Here is a 25,241-nt window from a genome sequence, read left to right on the forward strand (position 1 = left end):
AGTTGCTGGTTTGATGAAACACTCCTGCATTTGGATTGGTGTGAGTTAGTCTTGCCATAATTCTGCCGTGAGGTCGGGCTGAGGGTCCTCTCATCCCCTGGCTGCCAGGAGGTGCTCCCTGCAGGAGTTCAGTGTAGGAGAGCCCCAGGACCTGCCCGAGAGCTCCGTTTGGAGCTGCCAGGAGCTGGCTGATTCCCTTCTGAAATACCCAGGTGATGTCGTGGGCAAAAGGAGATGTGTTCGGGTTTTGATTTTTATCACAGACTTCCTCCCATCTCTGCTTTTTAAGGTTCTTGGGATAAAGTTGCTCACAGAAAGTCTGTCATGCTCATTAGGAGGTTTAGAGCTCTGTTAACCTTTGATTTACTTGCTGTCTGCCTTCAGTGTGTTTTGGCTTTATTTTTGCAAGTTTATCTCTTGGAATACAGATGCAGCGTCAGAGCTCTGAATTACACTCTTGAGCAACGCAAATTGTGCCTGAAGCCCATTTAAATTACAGCTTATGAGGGACTTTGAGCTGATTTCCTTCCTACAAGGTTTAAGACAAATTCCAATGGCAGTTTCACAAAGGAAATAAATACTCATTTGAGTCTCCCTTCAAAGTTTTTTTTAAAGATGGTCTCCAAAACCTTCAGTTCAAATCTGCATCCTCTAGTCCTGGTTAAACTCGTAATGAAAGGAGCTTGTGAGCTGCCAGTGTGAGGAGGCTGGACCCTTAGATCCAGTACCTTTGGTCCTGTTGGGATTGACAGGTGTTTTGATACAAAAAGCTCTCCGTGCCAGTTTAACCCTTTGAGACCCGTCCTTCACGGGGCCGCACATTCCTCTGAGTGACGGATTTCTCCCTGGCACTAAAAGATGTCTTTACCTTCCTTTAGGTATTGAATACCAAAGTCTGTTAGTACAGGATCACAGAACTTTTCCTTTCTCTGCACTGCTTTTTGAAAGGATTGGAATCAGAACTGCTGAGAGCACACAGCATTGCTTGCTCTATGTTTTATTTATGGGCCTATGTCACTTAGGTTTTTCTTTCAAGTTTTCCAGTAAGTGCTGAGCCATGTGCAGCCAGCAGCTTAGTAAAGAAACCACCCTGTAAAAGCAACGTAAATAACAAAGGAGTGAGAGCTGGAGCAGGAGCCATGGTCACACAGCATGAACCAGGAGGTCCCCAGAACATGGAGCTAAAAACCCTTGGTCAAACAGGGTTTAGAAATCAAAATATTTGTGAGAATGGGCTACAAAACCCAAGTAAACTAACTAGACACAACAAAATGGCACAGTCTCAGATATCTCATTCCATAAAGCCATTTATTCCTGGTGAAACAGTTTGAGCTGGTGCCTCTGAGGAGGGACCCCCAAGAAAAGAGCTCCTGGGCTTTTGCATCCTCATAGTCTACCCACACACAGATCTCCAGGTCTTCCGCTCCTGCCCCTGTCGTCCTGTCCATCCACTTGCTGGTGTTACTGACTCCCATCCCCTTTGTTATCCATCGTGTTGGCAATTCCCAGTTCTGGCTGCGTCTCCCAGTGTCCATTCACCTGGCTGGTGTCACCCATGTCTGCCCTTTGTTATCCCAAAGGTTGGCAGCTCACAGCCTCCTGTCCTGGGCTGGAACCCAGAGCTCAGCTGGCATTTCAGTCTGTGTCTTGAGTCCAGCTGCCTGGACTAGATGGATTCCTCAACACAGGTAATACACCTTGAAGACCTCCGAATGCTCTTGAGTCCAGCTGCCTGGACTAGATGGATTCCTCAACACAGGTAATACACCTCGAAGACCTCAGAATGTTCTTAGTTCATTTTCTGGTTGGGCAGGGTCAGGTTTTCGGTGCCTTGGGTACCAGCCCTGGCCAAGCACCAGCTCTGCAGCTGTAGGCTCGCTGGCGACGACCTCGTTAAATAATGGATGGGCATTCATTAGCATCCATCTCTGGCGGGGGCTGGTTTGAACGAAGGGGCCCACAAGGTGCTTTCCCCAGCTGTTCTGTGTGACCTGGCATGGACTGCTGGTTTCTGTTTGCCTGTGCCAGTGCCCTGGGCTGCAGGATGCTGTGTTGTCCTTCTCTGGCTTTAACTGAACTGTTCCTAAAGAAACTGTTGCAACAAAGTCCGCAGAATTGCTATGGAAGCAGCATGGGAGTTTCTGTGTTTGCTATCTCATAGGGAATTCATTAAATTACAATAAATAATGTATGCATGGTACATAACTTAATACCATAATGGGCTTTTTCCCCTTCTTGCCAGTCTTAAAAATCCTGCTCCGCACTGTGACGTGGGCAGCCAAGTTCTGCAAGTCAGATTAGGCAATAAAGTTGTGCTTGTGCAACAGGTTCTCTGGAAGTTGAGCCTTGGGGTACGGGCTCTGGTAAGGCTGGCTGCACTGTTGGCAGATCCTTGGATCCAGGTGGCTTTGGCAGGGGGGCAAGCTGGGTGCCTGCAGCCCAGGGTGCAGGGCAGAGCCCCCAGCATCCCTCTTGTTGTGCATTAAAGCAGGGAGATCCTGCATCTGGCCATTGGACCATCGCTGCAGTGCAGCTATTCCCAAAATTCCAGGTTTCCTCTTTGTCCTGGAGATTACCTCGGGGTTTTTCTGCTCTGCTGAGCTGGCCGTGGCTTGGGTAGAGGTGCAGTGGCTGCTGTGTCCCCCAGCTGTTTGAGCCTGCTGTGACCCCCCTGTGTCACAGGACAGGGAGGTGGGGAGCTGCTTGCAGGAGACAGGGATGTTCTGATTTAATTGGGGAGGATATGAATGCCTGACTTGTATCCCTGCCTTTCATCTCTGAACAGACCTGCAGAATGTGCTCAGGCTGATGGACATTCCCGTTGGGTTCCTGCTACACTCAGATGTGGCAGTCGGGGTTCTCTGACCCAGTTATAGCCCCTCAGCTGCCCCGTGGCCTCTGGGCTGTGTCGTGCCCCTCATTTGGGCAGTACAGCCCCGTCTCACCCACTCTGCTCCTCTGTGCACTCAGGGAAGGATGGATACAAAGAGAATCACCTGGGGAAGTTTCAGGCAGCGGTAACAAAGCCTGTCTCCACAGAGGGGAGGCTAATTACACAGCTAATTAATCCAACAGATGTCACTTTAAATGCCTGTTTCTTTGTGATTCTGTTGCACACATCATGCTGGTTAAACAGACTTCATGGACCCCGTTCAAAATGCCTGTGCAGGCTGCTGGGAGCTGCCAGGGAGACCCCAGGGTGTCCTGTTCCTCAGGGAGGAGCAAGTCCCAGGCAGCCTGGTCTGGGCTGCGCTGTGCACAGACTGCACATGGGGGAAATGCCGTGTAATGGCTCTGCTGAGTTAAAGACTCTGAAACAGCAGCTGTGAGCATTGAAGGGGTTGTTTACATTCTTGCTGTGAGTACAGGGCTGAGGCAGAGGGGACCTCCTCCCACTACAGGGCTGGGAGCGAGGCAGAGGGGACCCCATCCTGCCTCATCAGCTCTGCTTGGCATGAGGAAAAGAGTTTGGAAACCTGAGCTGCTCTGGTGAGGTCAGCAGTTCACACCCAAGGCGGTGGAAGGCACAAAGTGCTGTCTTGTCTGTCTGGCTGAGGTGAATGTGGTCTGTCCGGTTCCTGCAGCACTGGGAGGGCTCCCTGCTCTGCCTCCTCGGGGGAGAGGCAAAATGAACATTTCTTCAATGTTTTAAGCGGGTCTTTGCTCGTGAAGGCAGAGCCGTGGCGTGATGGCCCTGCAGAAGAAGGGAGCAGTTCCATATCCTGGTGTGGAGCTGGTGCTGTGTGCTGCAAGTTCAGTGGTCACTGTGTGACAGCCCTTGTCGACCTCTCTGAAACTCCCCCCGTTAGATCTGGGTGCCAGCTGCAGGAATGGGGACAGCTGTGGCACCACAGTGGTGTCAGTGCAGGGGCTCCACCAGTGGATGCTGTGGTACATTCCTCCCTTTGTGTGGTTCTGCAGGCTGCTGCCATTTGGGCAGGGTGTGCATGTGTGTCCCTCACCGGAGGCCAGCCCTGCTGTGGTCAGGTACTGTCACACTGCCTGGGCATGTCCCCATGGAAAACTGGGCTTGGGAAACGTTCCCTGTCCTGTGTGTCTGCTCTGCTGCCTTGGCCTTTTATTCTGCTTGGATACTAGAGGAGTCAGATGGTTCCCTGCATCTCACTGAGCAGATTGCTTCTGGACACAGTGGACTCGTACAGCGCTTGGCTGCAGCCTGGAACCAGGGCCCCCAGCTGTGTGCTTGGGGGGAGCTGCTGGAATGGAAATGCAGCCCCAGCACTCTGGAAATGCCCCATGAGAGAGTGCTGGAGGCAGTGGCTGAGCTGCCTGGTACAGCTGCGGGGGAAGAGCATCTTCCTGGGGTCTCAACATCCTCGGTGAGTCGCAGTTGGCGGCTTGATTCAGTGTAATGGATGTGTGCTCATTTCCCACAGCTGATGAGGATTATATCAGCTTGGTTTAACAGTCTCATTTGCTGCTCCCAGTGCACACTTGTTTTAATGCGTTTCAGTTAATGAGGTAGAAGAGAGAATGAGGTGTTACTGTTTATGTACAGACAGCGAGGCTGTGCCGAGGGCTCTGGAGCCCAGCAGTCCCTGCCCAGTGCTCTCCAAGGGACAGCATTAGCTGGCATTTATAGAAAATTTATTGGCTGCGGTTTATCCAGGTAAAATTTCTCCCAGTGGTGCACATTTCTCTCTCCTGCCTACCTTATGCTTTATTGCAAACTACAAGACGTGTTGCCAGCAGCCTGTCCACGGGCAGGGGGTGTCAGCGGGCTGAGGGCGCTGGTGTTGAGTATCGCAAAACACCGCAGCGTATTTGATGTGGGCAAAGCTGCTGCCATCTACCTGGGGTAAAAAGTTCACGAGTGCCCCGAGGGGGTTTATGGCTGGGATACTCCATGCTTCCATTGTTCTACTGTGGTATTTTCAGGTCCCTGTGGGGGTCAGGGGTTTATGGCTGGGATACTCCATGCTTCCATTGTTCTACTGCTGTGGTATTTTCAGGTCCCTGTGGGGTCAGGGGCTATGATGCAGTGCCAGGCACTGGGTGAGTCGGTTCCTTCAGCAGTGCCCTCGGAGCGCTTACCTGCTGTGTCCCCTCCAGAGGAGGTGTGCTGTGCCCAGCTGTGGAAATGGACACCAATGCCCTGACCAGTGTGACGCTGCCTTCCTGAGGAACTGGTTGTCCTTGTGCTGATGGCGAATATTTGCTGTGGGGTGGGCTGGAGCTGCACTCCTTGGAGTGGCATCCCACGTCCCCAGCCCGTGCCTGGTGCCAGTGATGGTTGAGGCCACTGCCTCCATGCTGGCTGAGGTCCAGGCTGGCACCAGGGCTGACAGCAGCCAGAGGCCGTGCACGCGGTGCTGCTTTGAAGGTGAAGCTGCTGTTGGTTTAAGCGGGAATTAAACAATTACCGCGTCTTAGTTCTCCCCACCTCCGGTGGATTGACTCTATAAATTGTCAGCCTGTTGACATTTTAATGTGAATTATGTCATATGGTATCCCCTTTGATTTCAGCGTGCCTTAGTTTGTAAATACACGAGCCTCTCAAAGGGCTGTGGTTAGCGCGCGCGAGGCCTCGGGGGTTTTGGTGGGGAAGGAGGAGAGCGCTGTCTCCAGCGGCCCTGCGCCTGGCACGGCTCGCGCGGCCTCGGCCCTGGAGCGCTGGGGGGCCGCCGTGCTGAGGGCTGCCGCAGCCGGGCACCCACGGCGGCCCTCCGTGTGCGGCCGCTCCCCTGCCCTCCGTCGGCCTCTCCTCTGCCCATTGCTGCTCAGCTCCTCCGGCAGCAGCTCTGCCTGTCCCCTTGTCTGGCTCCTGCTGGGTCTCCTCACATCCCTGTCCCACATCCCAGTCTGTGCAGCAGAGAAACTCCAAATTCAGCAGGTCCTGGTCATTTGGGTCAGCCTTCCGTTGTGTTCTTTGACAGCTGGCCCAGAGAGTTGTTGTTGTCTTCACGTGGAGGGACTTGAGGCAGGCTCAGCAGAAGAGCAGGGAGCTCTCCTGGGGTGACCCCTTCTGCCTCATGAAAGGAGATTCACCTCCTTCCTCTCCAGCACAAAGCCAGAGGGTGTGAGTTTGAGAATTCTGATCACTCTGAATTCTCAAACTCGCTTGGCTCCCAACATTAGTGGGACTGTTGTGTAACTCTGGGGTTAGTGCAGCTGGGTCACGTTAGGGCCACAGTTGTACTCGTGGGTGTCTGCAGGGTGCACATGTGGTGGTACCTGCTGCTGAGCCCAGGACCTGCCCGTGGGAGGAGGCACAGGGGAAGGACAGTGCCTGGCTTTGGCTGTCGACCACCAGCAGCAGTGCTGGAAAGGGACCAGGTGCTGGAAGTCCCACAGAGAAGGGACTTGCTGTCCCAGAGCAGGTTTTCAAGCATGCTGTGACCATCGGTGGGAGAGGTTTAAAGGCTTTGGAGTCCTGCAGATGATGTTTTCATGTCATGGGGCCTGTGTTACAGACACCTCTGGCTGCCTGTGAGTGGTTTTTAAGGTCCCACAAAGCAGGAACTTTGCTTTTATCATTTTCACACCTCCTTGGCTCTAATTTACCTGGATTTTCCTGTGCTTGCACTGCAGTGCCCACCTAGGCCTATCAAAGTGTCTGACTCTGTGCAGGGGCATTATTCAGACATGAAACCTGCAGACTGACCTCCTGGTAGCATATGGTAACCACAAGCAGATATTTTTGCAGACAAGTTAATCCCATATGGTCACAGAAATGAGAATTTTGGGGCAGCTGGAGTAACTGGAGTTACACCTGCAATTTCATAAACAGGGTTTGGAAATCTGTTATCTCCTCACACCTTTCTGTGAGTGGATGCTGCTCCCAAAAAACGGTTTTGTTGCTTCCATTTTATTTTTGAATTGCAGTGGTCAGTACACCCTCCTACTGCTGGGTGTTTGTCGTTTGCCCCGTGTGTGTCTCTGCAGACTGCCCGCTGGGACTGCAGAGCCAGAACGGCTGAAAGCTGTAGATGGTGGGCCTAGCTTTTCCCAGGGGTTTGTGTACCTGTGGAGGCAAATGCCAGTGGATGCAGATACACAGGAACAAAGAGAGCACTGAAGAGCAGAGACACTTATCACCTTGGGTTTGCTCTGTTTGCCTCACTGTGCTTCTGCACTCTCCGTATTTTCCATTGCTGTAGTCTGTCTTGGAGGGAATAGCTGTAAGTAATGCTCAGAGCCATTCTACTCTCTTGTAGATCCCTCTGCAGAATTATACTGCAGTTGAATTAGATTTTAGATATACACAGGAAATACAGAGCAGCAAACCCAACTGTTCACAGGCTGCAAACTGCTTGGCTGTGTATGGAATCCATGAGCCAGACAGGTGTGCTGCTGTGGATTGCTGTGGGTCGTTGCTGTGTCCTTCCTGCTGGAAACCAGGTGGGCTGGGAGCTATTACATGCCCAAGGACTGGAGAGATCTCCCAGTTAAATTTGGAGGAGGCTGTGTTTGAAGGCTTCTCCTCCCCAAGAGCTCAGTGGCTTTTCTTACAGAGTAGTTGCTCAGGGTGTGGGGCAAGGAGCAATTGCATGAATTTCTGTACACAGCTCTTAGGACACATTAGTGTCCATTGAGGTCATGGAGCCCTCACAGCCTTGTAGAACATAGCAAGTAGCAGGTTGCCTTAATTCAGCCCTTTGTGTGCAGACATTATTTTGGTTCTTAATTATAAGTAGTTCCATACATATTTTTCCAGCAGGATTCTTGCCTCATTCTGTGAGTAATTATTCCATTTCTTTTTATCTTCCTCTTTCATTACATTGCCCCAGGCTTTGTCTAATACAATCCAAAGCTTTCACTGAATGAAGAATTATTTATTTTCTCATGGGCATTTCTGTGGTGCTTGTGTTCTGTTTGTGTTTCACAGACACTTAAAGAACTTACCTTGGCAGTGTGGTCTGAAATCAGCTGGTGCTCCTGTTCAGGGCAGGCTGATGCACAAAGGACGGATACAAAGAGAATCACCTGGGGAAGTGGGAATGTGTCTCAGAGGTCTGGCTGCCCAGCCTGGTGCCCAGCCCTGCAGCCTGTGCCACTGGAGATCGGCTGCTCCACTGCCAGGAGCCTTCCCTGGCTCTACACTTTTCAGCTCACCTCCAAGACCCAAGCAGTATTATATATTTCCTCTTTCTGCTCCCATTCTGTCATATTAGTCTATCTTACCATCCTTTGGTTTTCCTTCCTCCCTTATCACCTGATCTTGAAAAATCCTTGTTGTGGACTGTGGGCAAAGGATGAGCTGGGTCTTTTGTTTTTCCATGGATCTGTAGGCTTCTGCGTGGGGAGATTGTGCCCTCCATGTCTCTGATACTGATACTCCGCCATTTATAGAGAGCATTGAACAGTTGTCTTGTGCATTGTTGTTACTGCTTTTGGTTATCTGCTGGGAGTTGAGGGGGTACAGTGCTGTAAGAAGTCAGAAGGAAGCAGTATGGAAACAAGGAAAGCTTCAGTCCATCACAGCTTCCCTGGAGATGCATGAAGCAGTAAATCCTGGGCGAGGAGAGTTGATCTGTGTCCACAGTGTTTTATTAAATAGTGTGAGCTCAGGCTGGGTTTCTGTGGCTGGCTCAGTGTCCCGCATGGTTTCATGGTGCATTGTTACAGCAGTCCCTGGCTGCACATGGGGTGCCCTCCCGTCCCCCTGGACCTCACTGCTGGGGTGCTGCTGGGCAGTGAAGGGCAGCTGCAGGAGAGGCACTGGCACACCTGGCAGCCCCTGGACTTCGGGACGGGGGGCAGAGCACGGCGCTGTCACAGTCCTCAGGCTTTTCCTTCAGAGACCCCTGGTTTGAATCCTTAAAGCAGGCTCTGCACATAGAGAGGGATTTGGGTGGCTAAGCGAGCTGCATTTTCTGAGCTGCATTATCAGCACAAGACCCAGGAGTGTGTTGCATCAGAGCCCCTTGGAGAGCCCTCCTGTGTAACACAGGGATCCTTCCTGTGGCTGCCAGAGGAAACAAATCACTGGTATGGAGAGTCCTAGCCTGGCTCTGTGTTGCAGAAAGCCCTCTTCAATCACTCAGCAGCTACACAATTACAATATGGACAACAGATTTCGATCCTGCCGTCTTTCCAGGTTCCCTCCAGACCTTTTGATTACATAATTTACTTTTTATCCAGTGTTTTTCCATATTCCCAGGCTGCTCTGGTTCACCTGAGTGTTCACAGCTTAGCAACTCACACTGAATTGATTATTTTCAAGTAGACGTACAAAATGTGTTTTAAGGGTGTGGGCAGTGACATTGTGAGGCCTGCTTATGGTTACTGTCTTCGGTTGTTTTTTCCCCATTTGTTTTCCTGACCCTGGAAAAGACCAGGCTCCCTGAATTCCTCAGCTGCTGCCTATCCCAGCACTGAGACAGGAGTGGGCTGGAAGCCCTGAGCCTCTTCCTTGGTGATGTTGCTGCATTCTGCACAATTTTTTTTTTCTTTTTTCATCACTCCATCCTATTGCCGTCCATACAGTGCTTTGCAGGCAAAAGTGCAGCTTTTCCGCCGTGTTTCTCTAGGGATGGCAGCATCCATGGAAATATGAAGTGACAAAACTGTACGCTTTCCTGAGGATCAGCATGTCCCTAATCCAGGCCTTGGTTCAGTTGCAAGAGGAGTTCAGCCATTCCCAAGTCCATGCTGCTCCACTGGAGCTGCTGGGTGAGGCTGGCTCCAGGTGACACCCCTCACGTCCTGGCTGGTCCTAGGAGAGGTCACTTTGTGTGAAGTTTGTTGGTTCCTGTTGGCCAGAGCTGCAAGGTGAGCAGCAGAGGTGCCCTTGCAGGGCTGTCGTGGGTCCTGTGGTGGAGCCACAGCTGGGCAGGAGCGTGCAGGGCTGAGGGCAGCACTTTACAGGCCAGCTGATAGGAAATGTACTCTCATGGCACTTTGGTTTTAGCACTATAATTAGCAGGATCGATACTCGCGCTCCTGTGTGCATCTCCATGTGCAGCAGCGCTTGCGCCTCTGTCTCCCAGGAGAGATTTCGGGGATCTGGAAAATTCTCTGCAGCTGAAGTTGTAGTTGCCCAAGAGTGGATTTCCTGCGTTGGCAAGTCTTTGTGGGAAAAGAGAAAGTGGATGCTGTAGGAGAGTGCCCAAGTGCAGTCAGACCTGTTACCTTCCGCCTCTCTGGGCTGCTCAGCAAGTGTGCAGTGACCCAGGTGTGCAAGGAATACCTGTGCTACTGGAGTTAGGTACTGCAGCTGGAGAGCAGCGTCCCTGGCTGCTCCCTCACCTCCCTTGGCATCTCCTCCCTCCCTCGAGAGGTCTTCAGCCAGCATCCCACTCTGTTTCCCCTGAACTGGGAGGGTTGGCCAGCATAACTGGGCCAGTGCTAGCTCCCCCAGGGACTTTGTCCTTCCTCGAGACATGGGAAGGAAGTCTTCCACAGGAAGAATCTTAGTGTAGCTCTTGGCTCTCAGCTGTCCCCATACAGGTTTGCATCTTCGGGCATCTCTTCCAAGGAATGATTAATTAGTGCTTGCAGGTCTGTTGCACAATTAAAAAGGCGTGGGGGCTGTGATTGCAAGTGCAGCCGTTCTTGGCACTTGCTTTCTGTTAACCTGTGTTGCTCTCTGTCCACAGACCCCACGGGACTGTGGGTGTGCAGGGATGCTGCTCGTCACGGGCAGCATAAACAATGTCCTTGTTAGGAGCTGCTCCAAGACCCTGTGAAGAAGTTGGCTGCTGCAGGCAAGCAGTAGCTGGGACTGTGCCTCCCCCTGGGCTTTAGCCCCTCCTCATTAAGCAGGTCCAGGCTATTGATTGGGAGCTTGTGTTTGGAAGAGTCTTACTTACTCTATGCATTATCTTGACAGATTGATCAGACCTGATTGAGAACCTCTTAAAGGAACGAACAGCTGTAATGGGAAAGTTGGACTCTGTCATCCGTTAGGATGATTCTGGGAGCGAGAAGAACGAGGCTGACATCTTGGAGCAATTGTATTTACAATTAACATGGCTGAAAACGATTGCCTCTATTGATCCCCCCTTCCTGCAATTACAGCCCCATTGTTTACATTCCAGCACTTCAGTTATAAAAAGGAAATTCAATAATTATTGCATTATTTAAAGTTAAAGTGCCACAGAGTTTGCTGGCTATGCTTGCTGGTTGATTTAACGTTCAGTAAAATCCATGCTGAGCTCTCCATCCTTAGGCTGAGCAATATTTGGCTTTTAATGAGACTTCAAGGGCTGGTGGAGCAAACCCCATTTGCTGGGTCGCTTTTGGATTTGTGGGGAAACCCAAAACCCTGCAGCACAGCTAGCACCAGCCACAAGGCTAACAAGGAGAGCATCTGTGGCGTTCACTTTTAGCCAGGCAGGGCTGGAGGGCTCAGAAAATACAGATGGGGTGGGGTATAGGGATGGGCTGTTAATGGGGGTGGCTGTGTCTGTTCTTCAGGCCTTTCTGTGTGAATTGGGAACTTGGACTGGTACCTCAGCCTCTGTTGCAGGAGGGAGTGCTACATTTCCAGCCTCTAGGTAAGAAAGATAAGGATAAGATAAGCAGTTACCACAAGCTCAGCTGCAGAAACTCAGGGGCAAACGAGCCTGAGCTCCAGCACTGGCGCTGCACCATGGAGGTGTGACGCACGGAGGCAGGAGGAGGGAAGGGTTTGTAACACCGCTCCTTTGGAAACATTAAACAATTCAGGATGTTGGTTGGATATGAAAGAGCAGAAGTTCAGCTTTTGAACCTGCTGGAGGCAGAATCGATTTTCCCCCTTGCAGGAGGGTGGGCAGGCTGTTGGCACTGCGGCCTCCCCAGCGCGGCCGGCGGGTCCCACTGCGCGCTGCCCGCCCGCCGCTCCCCGGCTCCAGGAAATTCCAGCTGGGGCTGCAGGTGTGAAAGGAGAGCAAGATGGATTGGCCAGCCCTGACTTTTATGGAGTACTTGGAACAGACCGGGATCAGACAGCTGCATCCACATGACTTTCATTAAAAATTCAGATTCTTCTCTTGCAGGGCTGTGTGATTTATCTTGTGCAGCACATCAGAGGCACACAGGGGCCAAGAGATGCTCACGAGGCCTCTGAGGTCTGCAGCGGGGTCGGGTCCCTTTCTGTGGTGACCCACAGCCCCACTCCAGCTCCGCTGTAAGGGTCACCTCCTGTCCCTCCCCAGGGGCATACAGTCCTCACTGGCACCTGAAGGGTTTCCTACCAAGCCTGTGACTAATTACCCCTGTGTGACCTCACCCCGAGGAAGAGTCAGTCAGGGTTTTCTCCTGTGCTGCAGATCTGCTGGCAGGGCTGAAGTGGTTCCAGTAGCTCCTGAGCTTGGGTCAACCTCCCTGAATAAACGCTGAGGCTCTGCCTGGTTCCGTGTGCTGGTTCTGGTCACTGGGGCTGCTCAGACATCAGCACTTGTAGGAGAAAGCCAGCACAGTGCACCTCTGTGGTGCTGCTTCCTTCTGTACCTTTTGTGACCTTCCAGCAGATTTTTGGCTCCTTCTTCCCCAGCTGCATCTGTTAATTCTTTGAAATCACTACTAGCTTTACCCATCCTAACAGAGCTGAGTGCTGAGTTCAGAGGTAAGAAAAGTGTTACATGTGGAGGAAATCTCTGCCAAAGATGTTGAAGTCTGACAAGTTCTTTCTCAAGAAGCTCTGGGTAGTGGAGTGGCCTTTGTTTTCATGGCAGGGTGTCCTGTGATGTGAGAGTACTGGGAAGTGATGTGGAGGAGGTTTCTGCAGACTGTTTGTCAGTGACCCCCACAGCACCTGGCCGTACGGAATGGTCAGAGCGGTGAGGAAGAGGATGTTTGTGCCAGCAGGAGGGCGGGGAGCTCGCTGGGGCCGTGCCCGACAGGCTTTGCACAGCCCTGCAGGGCTGCGGCCGCTGGTCCTGCCACAGCCGGGGTGAGGAACACTGTTCCTTTTTTCCTGCTGGTTTGCTGCTGTGTAGCCTTTATGAGCTTATTTTCCCACTTTGGGATTTGGCCCCCAGTCCTGTTACCTCACCTGCTTCTCCTGCCCAGAGAGACCCAGACGTGTGCAGGGGGTCTCGCCGGGCAGCTGGGGACCAGCATCTCCCTGCCCCTGGGGCAGAGACAGAGTTTCTGCTGCTGAACAAAAGTCTGCAGAAGAAGGGTCCATCCTCGAGCCTAGAGAGAGTTTTCTCACGTGTTCTTTTGTAGCACGGACACCCCCTGAGGGTGGTGATGGGGTGTTCCCCCTCCCAGAGGAAGCCAAGGACGAGAGGGGTTCCCAGTGCTGTGGGCGTGGGCTTGCCCTGAGCAGCATTCAGGGCCCCCCGAAGGGAAAGCTTTGTGCCAGTTAGACTGCATAGCTACTGGGCCTTTTTCTATTGAATAATCAACATCCAAAGCACGAGATAGTTCAAAGTGTTGTTGCATCTCCCTGGTGGGTTGAGGTTACAGGTCAGATGTCCCCCAGAACAGCAACTGAGCTGTTTAACATGGCAGAGAGGGATTGAAGAGCCCCCTGGTGCCCTTGGCAGTTCTTCAGGGGGGGTTCTGTCCTGTCTCCATCGGAATCAGGCTCATTGCACCATGGCTGAATAAACTTTGCGCAGAAGAGATTTTGAGCAGATAGTGGTTCAGCATCTTTTAAAATTGGAAAGATTTTTTAACATTAAAAGATGCAGAAAAGCTTAGAAATTGGATGGTGAATATTGAACTGCAGGAACAGCTACAGATATGTTCAGGAGAGTTTGTTACTTGTGTTACAGCAGCAGCTCGGGGTCTCAGTCCTGGGTGCTAGAGTCTCAGCTCCAAAGAGCATTGTGTGGTATGTGGCGTGGGCTGAGGGGAGCTGTCTGCAGTCAGGCAGGGTGATGCAGTGTCATGTTCAATTCCATGACTGTTGTAAAGCTCAACAATGTGGGTGAAGCAGCATAAGATGGGGAAAGGAGAGACGGTAAAATAAACAAGAGTTTGGGGTATGTGAAGGATGGAGGGAGAGAAACGAGAACTGACTGTAGCGTCATTCCTTACTTTAAAAATCAGATTTCCATAGTCGCACCCTGTGAGCATTTATTGCTTAGCAGAAGAAAGCAGTTCTGAGGCAGACACTGGAGAGTGGTGGCTGGGCAGTCGGTGTGGCAGGACTGGCTGGCCTGGCACCTGCAGTGCCACCAGCAGTGCCACCAGCAGTACCACCAGCAGTACCACCAGCAGTGCCACTGCCACCGCGGCCACACCGCAGGGCCAGGGCAGGGCTGGGGGACACGGAGGGGCGGCTGGGGCAGAGGAGCTGGGGCAGCTGTGCTAACCACTGTGAGGACACAGCTCCTGGCCAGGGCCGGGCTGGCTGAGGCGTGGTGCGTGCGCGGGTAGCGCCGGGAGGCTGCGGTGCCGAGGCGCAGTTGGTGTACGGACAGGAACACCCGTGTCCCCCGGGGAGCTGCACTCGTGAGCCGTATGGTTTCCATCAGAGCGTTCCTCTCTCTGTTTCTGATTTAAAGTGTAGCTTTGACTCACCCTGATCAATATTTTGCATGCCATGCGTGAAGAACCAGATGTTGGAAGTTTCCTATTGTGGAGAGGGAGGGGGGGAACACCCCCTCAGACTCACAGAAATCGATGTTTTCTGACAGAAGTTGGTTGGTTTTCCTTAGAACAATATATTCTTTTGATTTTCAAGTTGATTTGTCTTCTAACAAGGTTCTGGTTTAGTATTTTGAATTTGTTTCCTGTGATACGGATAAATTCTCACAAGGGGGAAGTTTAACAGTGTGATGGGCAATAACTACACGTGCTTGGACAACATTTCATCGCCTCCAGCAGCTCACAGCTCGGACTGGCTCGGCCCTCATGTCTTCTTTCTCTGGACTGCTCCTTTCCTCCGCTGGAGGATGGGTTGAATCAGGTGCATGTGACGCTGTGCCCAGGCTGGGCTCGGTAGCACCCTCAGCCTGTGACTCCTCCAGCACCACAGGCAGGTGAGGCTGACCCCAGCACGAGAGATGGTTGAGAGGAAGCGAAAAGGAGCATAAAATAAGACACACTTATTAAACTGTTTAAAACAAATGTTTTCCTAAAACCCCCTTTTAAATGAGAGCAGTGCAGACTGCGCCTCTGGTTCCACAGAGACCATGTCCTTAATATTTCCTTGAACCCGTGACCGGATTTTTCTCTAATTGCTCACTGGGGGTTTTCTCTGGCTGCGCAGAAGCTGCCGCTGAGCCCGTGGGCGCTTCCCGAGCCCGGCGCGGGGTTTGTGGGATGGGGCCTCCCCGAGGCCGCTGGTGTGGCTCCTGGAGCCGGAGCAGGACGGGAGCAGGGAGGCTGTGGCAGGGTCAGGGCAGAGCCAGGCTGGCGAGGCTGGGCCGCCTGGGATGGGCACGCGGCTCTCGTGGCGGGCTCGCTGACCTTTCATGCCTTAAGCCATTCGTCTTTTCCTGGCTCAGGAAGAGGGTAACGCATGCAAACAATAGAAATGAGACGAGGAAGAAGTTCTTATAAGGGAAAGCAGCAAAAATCTTTTGAGGGCACCAGTGGGATTAGTGCCCTCGTGGATTCTTCAAATATTACAGTGAATTTAATTAAATACATCGTGATCCCAAAAGAGGCTAGTCTAATTAGCCAGATCTAGAATACATTTATTCTCTTTCCTTGCTCTTCCAATGAGAAGCCTCAGCATCAGCTCATATCCTATTTTTAATCATTCCTAGACTCAGAGGGCTCTCCTTCCTCCGTGTGAGCAAGGCACACAGCGCTGGGTAATATGTGTCTTTAATCTTATCTCAGCTGTAACTGAGATAATCAGAATTTTTTACCAGAAGGTCCTGGCTGCACGTAGGCAATATTTTTGATTGACAAACCTCAAAATCATGTCCAAATCGCTGTACTTGTGCCTCGGGCCAAGTGTGTTGAGGAAAGAGTTCCATGAGATGACACAAAGACTCAAGGAGGTCTCGGGGTTGGATGGAAGGAGCTGGCAGGCAGTATTGCACAGCTGAGCTGTTAGGTGTGGGGTGGAAACACCAAAGGCCTTCATTGAGGGATCTCGTGTTGTTTCACCTTGGTATTCATTTTTTCTCAGCTAGTGACACGTCCTTACTGTGGATTTGGGAAAGCTCCTGTGACCTCCTGCCCAGGGGAAGGGACAGCAGCTGTGCTGTGGCAGCCAGTGTGGCTGTGCAGGGTGAATTCTGCCCTCTGCTTCTAAGAAAGAATTTCCATGTCTGTGGGATCCATCACAGGAAATGGCTGCTTGTTTCCCCAGAGGCATGGACCTCTGTACCAAGGGATTGATAGGTTTTGCCAAATAATTGTGGTATGGTAATCCAGAAGGAGCTGTACTGGCTGTGACTGCACAGCCTGGGAGGGGACAGGGTTTTTCCAGGTGCTGGCCTCTCATCGTGGTACCTGGCTGCATGCTCTCCAGGGGCTTTTCAGCCAAGGTCTGTGTCACAGCCATCCTGCAGGCCAGTAATCCAGAAGGAGCTGTACTGGCTGTGACTGCACAGCCTGGGAGGGGACAGGGTTTTTCCAGGTGCTGGCCTCTCATCGTGGTACCTGGCTGCATGCTCACCATGCTGCTGCTTCCTTCCTGATCCAAGGATGCCAGAGAGTAGAGTTGGATGATGGACAGGATGGCTCTGCACTCTGCTTCCATACACTATGTCCTGGACCCCTTTATCTAATGCTTTTGTTGTATTCTAGGGTTGCTTTGGTTTTACTTTTCCTGTTTTTCCATGAATTTACCAGATGTAATTTTGAGTTTGTTACGCAGTTGGATTCCCTCCCAGGACAAGGTTTGAGTGTGAAGGAATGAGCCCTGAGTGGGTCGTGAGCAGGTGTAACTGCTGGCTCTGGTGCTTTCCCTCACTGAGGGAGATGATGGTGGCTGTGTCCATCTGTGCTTTGTGCCCATTTCAGTGCATTTTGGTTTTCATGCTCATCAGCAGGAGATGGTGTAATGCCTTGGGAACAAAGAGGCGTTGTCTCATTGGATCTGTGTCACAGTGTGGTTCCTTAACTAATTCCCAGGTGACTTTTAGCAATTTATGGTGGACTAACCCTGGAGACTGGGGGTGGCAAAGGTCATTGACATCCCTGTGCTTTGTTCTCCACAGCATCTGCAGCACCACGAGAGCGGGGTCGAAGGTGAAAGCTGCTACTACCACTGTGTCCTCTGTAACTACTCCACCAAGGCCAAGCTGAACCTCATCCAGCACGTGCGCTCCATGAAACACCAGCGGAGTGAAAGCCTCCGGAAGCTACAGCGCCTCCAGAAAGGGCTTCCTGAGGAAGAGGAGGACCTGGGACAGATCTTCACCATACGCAAGTGTCCGGCTGCTGAGGCTGGTGAGTGCTGCTGCCTTGGCGTGAGGGGCCCCGTGCTGCAGGGGCGGGCGAGGGGCACCTGACCCACTGTGCTGTTTGGTGACAAACTTGGTGATGTTCCTGCTTCTGTTCCCTGCTGTGGGCTGACACAGTTCATCAGTAATGCATTTCAGGAATCCCACCTGCCTGAGGCGGGGTTTGGGATGTTGAGGTGTGTGTGTGTTAGTTCAGGTTGGTTCTTAAACCCTGGAGTATTGTATGAGTATGTAAAGATACTATCTTGTCTGGACAACTCAACAAACCAGTGCACCAGTAGATGTTTTGCAGTGAGTCAAGTGATGCCCTGAGCACCAGCGTAAGCTGTGCCAGCTTGGCACTGATTTCTGGTACATCAGCCACTCTGGATTGGGAGGAGGAGCTGGGCAAAAAGGGTGGGCAGGACATGTGAGTTTGCCATGTCTGTTTTCCATGTCTCCTCTGAAGTGAAGGGCTTGTATGAAACATTTGCTCACACAGATCACAGGACAGGGATTGCAGCTGCGAATCCAGCAAGAGTTAGTGTGCCTAAAAGGAGCAGTTAGGCTGGATGGAGTAGAGATGGTACTTTGTTTAGTCATGTAAAGGGTTGAGATGTTTTTAATGTTTTGAAAAACCCAGGTGTCCTGAAACCCTCTTGGGAGGGAGGAGAAGACTCACCCTGGGTCAGCTGGTTTGTATGCTGTCAAGGCACAATGGGGCTGGAGCTGGTGTGTGCCAGCAAAAACCTTCACAATCCTCATAGCTTCAAGCAGGACTTTTCTCTATGACTGCTGTGAAAATGGGTAAATCCTACAAATAGCCACTCTGGGGAACTGGCATTCTGCAGAGAATGTGGATGGAGACAAGGAAGGTGATCTTGGCTGATAGGGTAGAGAAGGGACAGCAGCAGCAGCTGAGGGAGAACATGTGGGTTTTCAGACCTGTCCCTGAATTCAGAACTGAATTCACATCTGGGTCACCCTGCCTGTGAGTAATGAGGATCTGAAATAAACCCAAAACACCCCAAGAGTGTGACAGGAGATTTTTTCATTAAGAGTTAAATTCAGTCTTGTGGAAAAAAGTGCCCAGTCTGTGACCTTGGTGGCCCAGCGGAGTGGAGAGCGTGGAACACGCTTCCCAAAGGTCGCGGTGACAGCGGTGGCTGCCACACCAGCCCGGGGGGACAGCAGCCCCGGCAGCCCTGCTGCCTGCTCCACCAACATCCCCAATTCAAAAGGGCTCTTCGGGCAGGGCTCTGGGTTGTGAGCTGCTTAAATGCAAAATGAGCAGAAAGGGGAAACCATCGGTGCCCTTTGTGATAGACAGAACAACCTTGAAAACCTTGTTTACTCTAGAAATTTCTGTTTGCCTTGTCTTTTACTGTACAAACCTTATCTTTCCCGTCCGGCCGCCCAGATTAGGACATGGCAGGTACTGGGTGGGCAGGAGCTGACTGGCTGGGAAGGAAAAAGGTTTGATGACCATTTTAAAAAATGTATTATTTTTGAAGTAAAAGTCCTGACAAGTCACTGGAAGGAAAGCTCGATTTACAAATATTTTAATTTCCTTCAAGCTTGTTGGTTCTTCAACAAAAACTGACAGCAAACAAAGACACAATTTCTCGATCATATTGTATTTCAAAGGTTATAAATACAAGCAAGAATAAGGCTGCAGAAGGCAAAGGGGGTATCTTGGGTCGGTTTTGCAAGTCACTTTAAGCCGAGATACTTAATTTCAAATGCTCCTCGAGCCCATTGTTCAGCTGGTTTGCAGAAGGCAAAGGGGGTATCTTGGGTCGGTTTTGCAAGTCACTTTGAGCCGAGAACTTAATTTCAAACGCTCCTCGAGCCCATTGTTCAGCTGGTCAAAGTGGGACACCTCTCTGGCATTCTGGGCCAGGCATCCCTGCAGGGATGGGAGTCAGGTTTGGGTGAGAAGCTGCTGTAACCCCAAGGGGGAGAAGGGGTGCTCCCATCTCCCACTCATTCTGATCCCATTACATCCCCCCAGGTGTGGGGACCCTCGGCAGTGGGGCGTGGGGACAGTGTGAGTCTGCCCTGTGTCTGCTCCTGCTCTCTAGCAGGGTCTCTCCTGTGTCCCCATCAAGGTTTTTTTGTTGTTTTCTGGCCGCTCAGTGGACTTTTCCCCGCTGCCTTTTGATAAGGCATCTCTGTGGTATTAGATATCAGGCTCAGACACTTCTCTGGCCTGTGACACGTCTCTGCTGGGGCACACGGGGACAGTGACTTTTGTTGCTTTGCTGCAGTCCAAGTGCAGTGCTGTGTTCTGTGCCGTGGCCTCGTGTGCTGCAGTGGAGTGTCCCATTCCCCCTCTGCTCCGACCGGTGCTGTGCACAGAGCACCAGTGCTGGGGTTGGGTGCTGTGTGTACCTGCTCCGTGTGTACCTGCTCCGTGTGTACCTGCTCCATGTGTACCTGCTCTGTGTGTACCTGCTCTGTGTATGTACCTGCTCCATGTGTACCTGCTCTGTGTGTACCTGCTCTGTGTGTGTACCTGCTCTGTGTGTGTACCTGCTCTGTGTGTACCTACTCTGTGTATGTACCTGCTCCATGTGTACCTGCTCTGTGTGTACCTGCTCTGTGTGTGTACCTGCTCTGTGTGTACCTGCTCGCTGCTGCGAGCAAGCATGTAGGAGAAAGCAGTGCTGTCTGGAGACAGTGAGTAGATATTTGCTTGTGTAGATGCATCTCAATCTGTTGGAAGAGAGCTCTGATCACACCTTAATTAGTCCTCTAACAATCTGCAAAGGTCAGTGCCAATTGCCTGTTCATTTACATTTGTAATTGTGATGGTTCTTGATTGCACATTAGTTGCAACTCATTCCCTCCCACCCTGCAGAAGCGCAGGCAGCCTGAGCAGCTGCTCCAGGGACACGGGGAGCTTTGTCCCTGCCTGTGCCAGCCCCTCGGCCCTCTCCAAAATCTGGGTGTCGTTTGGAGAAGAGTATTAGGATCTGCCCTCCACTTCCAGTAAAGGGATGACGAAGTTGTTGGCCGGGAAATTATACGGACATCAGGCAGGAAACCCAATCCTCCTTGAACTGGATAATTAAAGACAATTAAACTTTTCTTTGTGCTTTGAGAAGTGTGCTCCTTACGCAGGAGATGGGGGAGCGGCTGGGAGTTCAGCTGGTTTGTTGATCAGAGAGAACACAGCTTCAGGGAAGGGGGTATTGTCCTCTCAGGGTATTTTTGAACATCTCTTGCTGTGGTATCTGAGCTGCTGCCACTGCAGATGTCAGCCCCTTGCTGCAGCAGCATCTGTGTAACGTTACCCATGAGCTAATTGATTTTTAATGATGGGGGTTTAGAGAAGAAAAAAGTAAAGAAAGAGTGACCATAATAAAAACCAAAATGTTCTCAAGATGTTGGATGAATGCACTTACAGCTCATTAGATAATGACAGAAACAAATGTGAAACAACCTGCATCGAATTTTCATTCTGACTTTGGAAGTGTTTCTTTCATCCCAGAAGGCATCCAGCACCACTCCCCTCTCTGTAGCTCAGGCAGCCATGCCCAGGGTCGTTGGTCAGAGCGGGATTTCTGCTCTGTGTCCAGCACGTGGTGCCCCTGCTCTCCCCATCGTGTTCCCCTCCGTGTGCCACCCACACAGGTGGGGCTGTTGGGCCCCCGCTGCTCAGCCTGTGTCCCCCCAGGCAAGTGCTGGTCGCACTTGATGTGTTTCCTCCCTTACCTGTTTCTCCTGACTCCTCGTGTTTTTTATCCCTGCTCTCCCTTTCCGGAGTGTCTTCCCATGGGAGGAGCAGAAGCCTTTGCCCACTCTTCCCCCTGTGTGGGACAGACATCCTTTAGGTGTTCCTCAGCTGGCCGTGCTCCCTGCCTGCACCAGCCTCTCCCCACTTTGTCACAGAGGACAGTCCCTGCGCTGGCCACACTGTCACAGCAATCCTTCCCATGCTGCCAAGCCCTGGCCACCATCTCCTTGCAGCACAGCGTTCCTGTGGGGCCCTTGCAGGAGGAGCAGGGCCGGCGCTCCGGCAGCCCAGGCTGGGCACCAGGGCTGTGAGCAGCCCCTCTGTCCTGGCAGACGGGGTCTGGGGGGCCACCTCTGCCCCCTGCCAGCCCACAGCAAGGCACCGGCCATCTCCCCGCTCCAAATGCATGGATTACAGTTATTTTGAGGCTTGCCTGTACTGCAAAGCTCTGCTCTGAGAAACCCTGGAAAGCTGCTGGCTCCTTGGAAGGGGGCACGCCTTAGAGCCCCTGCTTTCCCCCTCCCTCTGCCCCACAGGCAGAGGTGCACTGTTAGTCCACATCTCCCGTGTGTGTCAGTGTTTGACCGTTCACGGGGCTGGGAGCTGCAGGCTGAAATCAGGATGTGACTCTGTAATGAAAGCAAGTATGTAAACAGAGCTACAGTATAGCCAAAGCAGTGTTCAGATGAGAAAACCCCATGTGGTTTAACAGAGTAGTTCCCAACCTCAGAATCACCCCTCAGCCTGACTCTGCCTGTGTCGCCTGCAGATAGCAGGGTGCTCATTTGGTTGCTGCATCTCTGTGCACTGAGTCATGCGATTCCTTCATCATCATCATCAAGCATGGAATAATTATTCATGGAGTTTGTTACAGCAGGGGTGTGAGATGTGCCTTTGGGGTGGATTTTTCATGATAGCAGACTCTCTACTTCCAGTAGAACTTGTGAAGTGAAAGTTGGTAGTGATAAATTACATTTCTCCCTGCTTAAAATAAATTTAGTGGGATCTGACGTCCTCCACTTGGTCTCCATTAAAGACAGTGTGGTCATTCTTAATGATGCCTGTCAGTCTCCAACTTCTGATGGAGGTAATGGAGGGTTTTGGAAAGAAATCACCAGTTTGCTTTGTAATCTCTCCAGTTTTTCATGGGACTTGATTTCACACAGCAATTAAAAACTTACCAAGCAGATGACCTGTATGGTGCCTGCAGGAAAAGAGCACACGGAGTCCATGCTACAGCATCTGCCAGTCCAAACCACTCTGCAGCTCTGGCTCTGCTGATGATGCCACAGTTACATGTCTGAAATTTGTGGCCCTTGCAGAGGGCTGGGGAATTAATTTCCAAGCTTGTCCTTGATTGACACATTTAATAATCTGCCAGCCCAGGTTACAGCCTGAGCTCCTGTGTGCAAACACCAAGTGCTGCCCAGCTTCATCTGTATCTCTTGGGCTTTTTGCCTCTCACTCTCCAAAAGCTGGTACTGCCTTTTCCCGGTGTGTGCTGCGTAACCCCCGAGGGCAGGGATCTGTAAGCCCTGCTCAGCTGTGTTTCCGAAGCGCTGTGTGTAAATCCAGCCAGCCCAGCGGCGTGCGCGCTCAGAGCTGGGCGAGCGGCGCGGCCCCGGAGTGTGCAGTCCTGCAGCTGGGGCTGTGCAGCAGCTTCTCCCAGCTGGAACCCCCTTCCTGTCACCTCCTGAGACACAGGGAGCGAGACGAGGGATGGTCCTGGTTTGAGACAGCCTTCAGCCGTGGTGCAGTAGCATATGTGGCCCAGCAGCAGCAAACAGCCCTGGGCCGTGTGTGTGTTGGGCCGATTGAACTTGCAGTTCCCGTTACTGCAGCAGTTCTGATCTCCCTGCCAACCCCACCAGCTACCCCCACACGCAGGATTATCTCTTGTTTTCCAAGATCTTGTGTCACATGTGTTCATTTAGAGGACAGTTTGTTGCCTTCCCCTTTGTTGTTCTGCTGAACCTTGGAATTTTTTTCATTTTTTAATGGATTGAATGGCTTCAGGACCTTTTACCAGCAAGTTCCTAACAGAGTTGCAGTATTTCTGGCGAGGTCTCTCCACTGGGGACCATCCCAAGTGTGAGCAGATGACAGAGTCTCCCTCCATGGTCAGTCAGAGACACAGGGGGAAGCTTTTGGTTCTGCTTCAGTTTCACATTGCTGTAATGGTGATTGACATCCAGCAGAATTGTTTCTAGCAGCCATGGATCGTCGTGGCTGCATTCAGCTGGCTCTCTCAGAAGGCCTGAGGACATGAGGAGAGTCCAGCAGTTTGAGAAACTTTCAGGGGTCTTTTCTTTCCTGGTATTGCTCTGTAACATCATTTCTATCTGTTCCCTCCTTGCAGACTCTCTCCCATCTACAGTTTGGAGAGCCCCATTCCCATTCCAGTAGCATCTTTCTGTCCTTTTCCATTTGGGACACCATGGGGCTGTTGAGTTCTGGGTCCACAGAATGCAGGGATAAAGTTGGTTCTCCTTAATATCTGGCAGAAGGAGATTTCCTTTTTTTAATTTATTTTATTTTTGAGGTTGGTTTTGAGTTTAAAGTCAAGAGCATTTGTGTCTTAGCTCTGCTTTGACCAACCAGCAGCAAAGAGATAATCTCGAAAGGAAATGAAAGGTTTAATCATTTTAATTTTGTTTTTATTAAAGTTGGTTGAGACTTTTTTCCTGTGCCCCCGGTGAAGGGGGTGTAAGACCAGCCCACCGAACCCTGCAGCGTGCGGTGAGGAAGCGCTGCCTGGGGAGGCACGCGGCAGCAGCACCCAGCCGTGGCAGGAATCCCAGAAACTCCATCCCCGCTTGTCCCGGGGACCTCATGGCTTTCATTAAGCAGAAAGAGAGGAAGCTCTGACAGCTGACTTGTTCTAGGATGTTTTTCTTGTTCGACTGCGTCTTAAAGCCCTTTCCACTTAGGAAGAGTAAAGGAGGAAGTATCACCAGATGCTGCAGTACAACGCTACGAGGCTCCCGGTCCCTCTTCTTCTCTGCTTTTTTCTCTGTATTCAGGCCCTTAGACACATTCTCTAGCAACTGCTCCTCCACTCTTAGCCCTGATTTATGATATTTCTCTCACAGACTGTGTTGCAGCAGCTCATATCCAGCACTTTCCCACTGGTCTGACTCTTGTAGCCATTGCTGCGCTTCTGTTCTCTCCCTTGCTGTGATACTGGGCTTCAAATTAAATATCTCTGGAACGAACATACCTCCTCCTGTGTTCCCAGGTTAATGAGTTGAAAGGCTTGCCTGGCTGCTGTGCTGTTCTTGGCCTATTAGTTTGGAGTCTCTTCTTTTGTTCCACTGTTGACCTGAGCTGAGAGGGGCTGAACCTCAGCACAGAGTTCTGATGGTACCTCAGTACCTTCTTCCCTGCTGACATGCCCTGTGGCACCCTGGCTGGGGACACTGGCAGAAAGGAAAGGTCAGTCATGTTCAGCTGGGCACAGGCTTTGTGTTTAGAGGCAGCAAGGATGTTTGACTGGTGTGTGAGTAGGTGGTGGAGCAGGTGAGACCTAGAGCAGCATGCTGATGTGTCTTCCTGTTTGGAAGGTGAGTTTGAAGCCTGCTGCCACCAAACATGCCCATTTGGAGTTATAGGCTTCACTGTCCTGTGTGAAAGATCCATTTGTTTATAAAAGCTGATACAAGTCTACAGGGTCATGCTCAGCACTGTAGGAGAGTGTCCTTGCACCTCCGCCTCTCCAGGGAATATCCTTGCAGGGCATCAGCTCCTTTCCTGGTTGTTCCTGCCTTGTCCCTGCCATGGTTCTCTCACAGTTCATTCTGCTGCAGGAGCACATGTCTGATGGTCTTTAACTGGCAGGACTGGGAGGAGGAGTCCCCCTGCTACCCAAACCTCACCATGCAAACCCAATGCACTGCCCAAAATGAGAAAGTTGAGACCTCTGTTCAGAGGACACATTGTGAGAATAGGAAGTGCTCTCCTCCACCTCTAATCTGTAGGTTGTGGATTTAATTGCAAGAGATAGACAGCTTGGGTTATGAACTGGATTCCTTTTTTTCTGTACAGGTCATAGGCAAAATGAGATTCCGTACGTTATCAGGGGGATGATTTGTGAAACGAGGTTTTGCAGCAGCTGGCTCAGGCTGGCAGTGATCCTTGGCCTGGCCCGCTCAGCATTCCCACTGCTGTGGTGTGCACGTTGGACCACTGTCCTGTGTCCCTGCTCTGGTCTTCTGTTTGCCTGTACTTGTGAAATGCACTTGCTCCCTTCT

The 25,241-nt window shown here is 51.5% G+C and overlaps 1 protein-coding gene across 4 annotated transcripts in view; it reads left to right on the forward strand.

The window, feature by feature from the left end:
* Positions 1-25,241, forward strand: part of ZFHX3 (zinc finger homeobox 3) — a 382,144-nt gene that overhangs the window by 311,593 nt on the left and 45,310 nt on the right. For all 4 annotated transcript variants that reach the window (XM_041400380.1, XM_041400385.1, XM_041400384.1 and 1 more), the window contains one exon: positions 17,025-17,256. In XM_041400380.1, the coding sequence (XP_041256314.1) occupies positions 17,025-17,256 (232 nt within the window). The remainder of the gene's footprint in view (positions 1-17,024; positions 17,257-25,241) is intronic.

The sequence above is a fragment of the Onychostruthus taczanowskii genome, unplaced genomic scaffold (genome assembly GCF_017590055.1).
Source record: "Onychostruthus taczanowskii isolate IOZ18803 unplaced genomic scaffold, ASM1759005v1 scaffold18, whole genome shotgun sequence".
NCBI classification, from domain to species: domain Eukaryota; kingdom Metazoa; phylum Chordata; class Aves; order Passeriformes; family Passeridae; genus Onychostruthus; species Onychostruthus taczanowskii.